The sequence below is a fragment of the Lactuca serriola genome, chromosome 8 (genome assembly GCF_051521515.1).
Source record: "Lactuca serriola cultivar US96UC23 chromosome 8, Lser_US96UC23_V15, whole genome shotgun sequence".
Classification (NCBI taxonomy): Eukaryota; Viridiplantae; Streptophyta; class Magnoliopsida; order Asterales; family Asteraceae; genus Lactuca; species Lactuca serriola.
The window spans coordinates 83,379,485-83,385,319 of record NC_136415.1 but is presented as its reverse complement, the minus strand read 5'-3'; the positions used below and the strand labels follow the sequence as shown (position 1 = coordinate 83,385,319).

The 5,835-nt window shown below is 31.5% G+C and overlaps 1 protein-coding gene across 2 annotated transcripts; it reads left to right on the top strand.

Annotated features, from left to right (window-relative positions):
• Window positions 1-541: 541 nt before the first annotated feature.
• LOC145068785 (Acyl-CoA N-acyltransferases (NAT) superfamily protein) lies at window positions 542-3,903 on the top strand. 2 transcript variants are annotated; one of them, XM_079015782.1, is made up of 7 exons: window positions 542-697; window positions 888-978; window positions 1,280-1,412; window positions 2,757-2,826; window positions 3,315-3,375; window positions 3,463-3,554; window positions 3,707-3,903. In XM_079015782.1, exons 1-6 carry the CDS (start codon window positions 620-622, stop codon window positions 3,552-3,554), a joined length of 525 nt encoding a protein of 174 aa, XP_078871908.1. In that variant the 5' UTR covers window positions 542-619; the 3' UTR covers window positions 3,707-3,903. The 2 variants fall into 2 exon arrangements, with proteins under 2 accessions (XP_078871908.1, XP_078871907.1); XM_079015781.1 differs by having other exon boundaries at window positions 3,463-3,903.
• Window positions 3,904-5,835: the final 1,932 nt, after the last annotated feature.

The following is a 5,835-nucleotide window of genomic DNA, read 5'->3' as shown; positions in this document are numbered from 1 at the left end:
ACATCACTACGCAGTCTCTACTTGTACATTCAAACAACCACTAACAAAATAACATTTAAACTTCAAGTATACTAAACAAATATTAAAACTATCAAACACAACAAAATTACCCTTTCAAAAACTTTATAATTACTATTTTTTAACACTAAATAATACAATAAATGATAAAATAAAAAAAAAGTTTAAACATTAAAAGAGTTAAAATCTAACCATATTTGCGGGATTTTTGACATAATCTTCCATTTTCTTCAAAAACTAGCCAAAATCCCGAGAGAAGCCCAAAGATAGAGAGAGTTTTTGTGTAGAGAAGGGTAAAAAATGGAGAAAAAAAAACATTTATATAGTGAAACAAAAGGGATTTCGCAGATGGGATTGTAATTTCGCAGATGGGGCATTTCCATCTGCGAAATTGTGGATTATTTTTGTAATTTTGATTTTTTTTTGGCTATTTTAGTAATGTAATTAGTATAAATGGCTATTTTTATTATTTTATTATTTTATCTTATTTTTTATTTTTAATTCGAATATTGTTTACGTTCTCAAAATCTATATTCCGCCGACCAGTTCAATTTCACCCACCGTCGCTAGAAGAGAGAGGGCGACAGCGAGAGCAAGAGAGATGACAACAATTCGAAGATTTTGCTGCGATGATCTTCTACGATTCTCTTCTGTAAATCTCGATCATCTCACAGAAACTGTAAGTATTATAATTATCTTCCTCTGATTTGGGATAGCGATTGGAAAACAGACCACCACTCATTCCATGTAAAATCAAAGAGGAGAAAGCTCAATTGATTCGAGGCGAAATGGAGTAATGGTTAAAGTATATATTATATTATCTGTTTATTTTATGATTCTCACGGGATATGATTTTGATCAATGCACAGTTTAATATGTCATTCTATATGACCTACTTGGCACGCTGGCCTGATTATTTCCATGTCGCCGAAGCTCCAGGAAACAGAGTTATGGGATACAGTAAATTCTCCATCCTTCTACTTGTCCAGTTTTTTAATTTATAGGGGAACTTCTATAAAGAAAGATCGAGTTTCATTTAGATTTCCTTTTCTGATTAGGGTTTCGTTTCATCTATAAAACTCGGTAACCGAGATATCATAAAGTTCATTTTGATATCTGTCTCCTATTTGTTTCATTGAAAACAATAAGTGTTTATCAATTCTGGCCACATTCACTATGGTTTTGTGATGATATCCATATACATGTTTCATCTATTTCAATTGCATTATATATGGATATAAGGTGTTTACATTTACTGCAGTTATGGGTAAAGTTGAAGGGCAAGGTGAGTCATGGCATGGTCATGTCACAGCAGTTACAGTGGCTCCAGAATTCCGCAGGCAGCAGTTGGCTAAGAAACTAATGAACCTGCTAGAAGACATAAGTGACAAGATGTGAGTTGATTCTTACTTATTAATCTGAATACATACTCCGTATACGTGCATCTACTTTGTTACATTTTGGTAATGGTGATCGAGACATATACCATAGCCTTCCATTTAGAGTTAGACTTTGATTATTATTTGAGTGAATTAATCTAGGAAGTATATCCTAGATTAGAGTAATGATGCAATACGATCACCTAAGCATATAAAGTTTCTGTTTTCTTTTCTTCATCATTTCAAAGCTTGAACATTCGTAACTCTTTTAAGTAACTGTTTTTTGCTGAGTTTGTAGTTTCTCATCAATTTGTTGACATATTGATCTACTTGCTTCTCAAGTGTATCAATATTTTAAGCTTAAGGACTGATACCTAAAAAAATTGAAATACCACAACATTTGACTACTACATAGGGATGTTTGATCATCAGTCATTTGAATAAAGTACCCTCCACTAAGGTTAAAATAGGAGTATCTTGTGTACTAAAACTTATAACATTAATAAGTTCTAATATATCAGTGTGCAAATAAAGTGAGTCTTGTGTACTAAAACGTATAGCATCAATAAGTTCTAGAATAAGTTACATTTTTCGTCCCTGTGGTTAGGCAGTTTTTATGAATCCAGTGCAGCTTCTTAATTTTTTATGTTCATTATCATTGCAAAGTTTATTTGTCATGTTTCCCGTTCCTTAGCCGTTTAACTTAATTGCTGGGCTTTTAATTCCATGTAAAACGACAAATATGCCCTTATCATCTTCATTTGTCACACCCTTCATATTCATGTTCATGAAATCCTAAACCGAATCAAATCTTAAATTAAAACAACAGTAAATCAAAACAAAATGTAAAAGCTCAAATCAGTTTTATATCTCAAAGCAATTGGTCTCACAGATTCTCTTGAATCCTTGAATTAGGGTTGTCAAAATGTTTCTATGGTTTTGAAGTTGCAGGAGATATATGTGTCATATGGTAAGATGAAGGAGATTGAAGATGAAGAGGAAGAGGGTAAAAATGTAAAATGGTCATTTTTAGCATTTAAAGCCTGGATTATTAAGTATAGTGCTCAGGGACTGGAAGTGTGACAAAAAATCTTTTTAGGGACGATGAACGTTAGAAACAAAAAAACTGGACTCAATCCATAAAAACACCAAACCACAGGGACGAAACTTGTAATTTACACTAAGTTCTATTATAATAGTGAGCAAATTGATAGTTGTGTGTAAATTAGTTTATTATCATCCTAAGTGTTTATGGTATGTTTTTTAATTTATCTGTTAATCTCTTATGAAATATATATATATATATATATATATATATATATATATATATATATATATATATATATTCTTTTCTGGCAGTGACAAGGCGTACTTTGTGGACCTGTTTGTAAGAGCATCAAATACACCAGCTATAAAGATGTATGAAAAGGTAATGCTTGAAAGTTGAACATCTAACAATTTTTTTTTGAGTAAATTACAATTGTGTTACCTGGGTATAGCTGATTTTTCATTTTTGGTCTTTATTTGAGGTTTTTGTAACATTTTTGGTCCCTGAATATAGCTGATTTTTTCAATTTCGTCCCCAAAAAGTTCTCTTGCAAAGTTGGTCCTTATTTGAGGTTTTTGTCCTTTTTTCAAGTAAAATGACTATATTTTGGGGCCAGAATCGCAAAGATCATCTGTACCCGGGGACCAAAAACAGTCATTTTACTTGGAATATAGTACGGTGACCAAAAACTTAACAAAAACCTCAAATAAGGACCAGAATTGCAAAAGAAATCTTTTTGGGAAAGAAGACTCAAAAATCAGCTATACTCGAGGACCAAAAATGTAAATTTAGTCAAAAACTTAATATTAGTATATGATAGATTGGCGGGTATTCTGATAATTCTGGTTATCTCAACCTGTTTGTTGCAGCTTGAGTACGTGATTTATAGACGTGTGTTACGTTACTATTCCGGGGAAGAAGATGGGTTAGGTAAGCCTTTTCATATCCACCTGGCGTCTTCTGCTTCATTGCTCTTTAAATGTTTTTTTTTTTTTTTTTTGTTGTTGAAATATGTAGATATGAGGAAAGCTTTATCTCGGGATGTAGAAAAGAAGTCTATAATCCCACTCAAGAGGCCAGTTACCCCAGATGAACTCGAGTATGACTAGGTTGGCTTCTAATTTAAATTGCTAATTTGAGCTTGATGGTAACTTTTATTATGATTCTCAATTTGAGTCTTTGAACATGCATGAAAATACCTCAATGCTTGAATTCAGTTCCTTTTTTTTTTTTTTTTTTTGGAATGGCATGATACCCCAAGGTTGAAGCCAATGAGATTTGAAGTTGGGTCAACTTCATTTTGGAGTGTAAAGTGTTTCATACCAAGTAATCACCACTAGGCCACCTTAATGGTGGTAATGGATGCTGTTAGTTTTCGGCTGTTAAACACGTGTGTAATATTACTGTTTTACCCCTTACTGTATTCTGGGTTTTGATTTCCACTTCCCACTTTCATCATGTCTCTAACTCTCATAAAATCTTAGTTTATCATCTTAAAGACAATCTTTGGTTGGGCTAATATGTGATGGATTTTTTGATGGAAAGAAGACCTGAAGACCCTCTGGTTTGAAGAAAGCAACTTCTAAAACATTTGTGATTGTGTGTTTTGATTTAATTCTTTCTGATTTTGGTAACAAAAGGCCTAATTGAAGTCCTGGAGTCCACTCTATTGCTCCCAAAGACTTTCTGATTTATCAAGCTTGAAGGTTTATGATTCTTTAAGTGGATCACAGTTGGTGTATCTCTCCACTTTGTTGCTCCTGATTTTGACGGAAGGAAGGGGAGGAGAATAGGAGATATATCTGAACGATTTAATGAGTTTTCCTTTTTACCAATTAACCAAAGTATAAGTTTTGAAAAAAACAATACCTGAATGCAATTTAATTAGTTTTTTTTTTCTTATCATCTTTAAACATTCTTCAAACCCCCTAACTCGACCTAATATAGTAAATGTACATTAAGTTAATAAAGACTACTATCAAGAACTTTTGTTTAGAAAAAAAATGGTTACAATTGTTTGCAATTTACTTTTGAGGAAATTAACAAACATGATCATTAGGAATCTTGAGATATAACGAAATAATTTTTTTTTTTTTTACCAATAATCACCATTCCAAAATAAAGCATTTCAAACTAACTATATGTCATCCATAAGGTTATGGGTATGGTTACGTTTGAAGAAGATGTCACTTCAATTCATGAACCATTTCACAACATCATTACAATCCAAGGGGGCGGTGTTAACATATATAAAAAAAAAAAAGAAAAAGCGATATACAGAGAAGGAGGGAGAATGCCTCCATGAAGATTCGTAAAGTCACCCACTCCACAAGAGGACTACGGAAGAATGGGGAGGTGTTCGTGCGTAAATTGACCATTTTACGTCAGATTCCACACGTGGAATCACCTCCATACCTAACGACCTAATTATTATTTTTTTCTGACAAAAAGTACATATCAGACCCAAAATTTGGATTATGTATACCAAAAAACTATTCTTTAGTTTTAATAATAAATCCAAAATTCGTTAGAAAATCAGAAATTTTGATAAACACTTGTTTTTTATTGTTGAAATCTAACAAAAAAAAACATAGCAAAAGAGAAATACAATGAAACAAAGGGATTAAAATATGACACTTGATTGAAAAATCGATAATATAGACATTTCAAAATGACTATTTTGAAAATGAATAAAGAAAGTTTTTGAATTTTTTTTGGTGCAAATAAGAAGAAAATATATACTATATATTTTTTGAATTTCCAAACGCCTTATTCAGACCTAAAGGGTGTTTGAGATTGCTCATTTAACTCAATAAACATTTTTTTGCTGATAAAAATGATTCTTAGCTTATATGGTGATAAATGTTTTTATTTATTTATTTAATATTTGGATTAGTTTATATGATGTCAAAAGTTTATAAGTTATTAGCTTTTTAAAGATAAAAATAATTATTAGCTTTCTATATATATTTTAATCTTCTAAACTTTTTAAAAATCTAATAAATCAATAAAAAAGTTTCGAATTGTCTTGTTCCCGAGTTCTACTTAAGGAGGGATATAAAAGGATATGGAGGGATGTCGAAGGAATATCGTGTTCTCGACTTTCATTAATAGAAAGGAAAGAGAGGGAGGGAAAGATTTTGGAGCCATATTTCGTTCTAAATTTTCTTTTAGACCGGTGGGTATGGGAGAGAAGTTTCTCTCACTTTTTGTGGGTTATACCCTCCTTTCCCTCACATTTCTTTCCTTCACCTAAAAACCCAAGGAATGAGTGGGAAGCCCTTCCCTCACATTTTTTTTTAAATAAGTTTTTTTTATATGATTTATAATTTTTAAATTAATACTAAACATAAAATTTAATTAAAAATAAAAAAACATTTCATTAATTAA

Bases quoted from the DNA above. Each gene is read 5' to 3' on its own strand.
- LOC145068785 (XM_079015782.1), top strand. From the start codon at position 620: ATGACAACAATTCGAAGATTTTGCTGCGATGATCTTCTACGATTCTCT. The intron at 979-1,279 runs GTAAATTCTCCA...CATTTACTGCAG, and splicing joins AAACAGAGTTATGGGATACA to TTATGGGTAAAGTTGAAGGG. The intron at 1,413-2,756 runs GTGAGTTGATTC...CTTTTCTGGCAG, and splicing joins GAAGACATAAGTGACAAGAT to TGACAAGGCGTACTTTGTGG.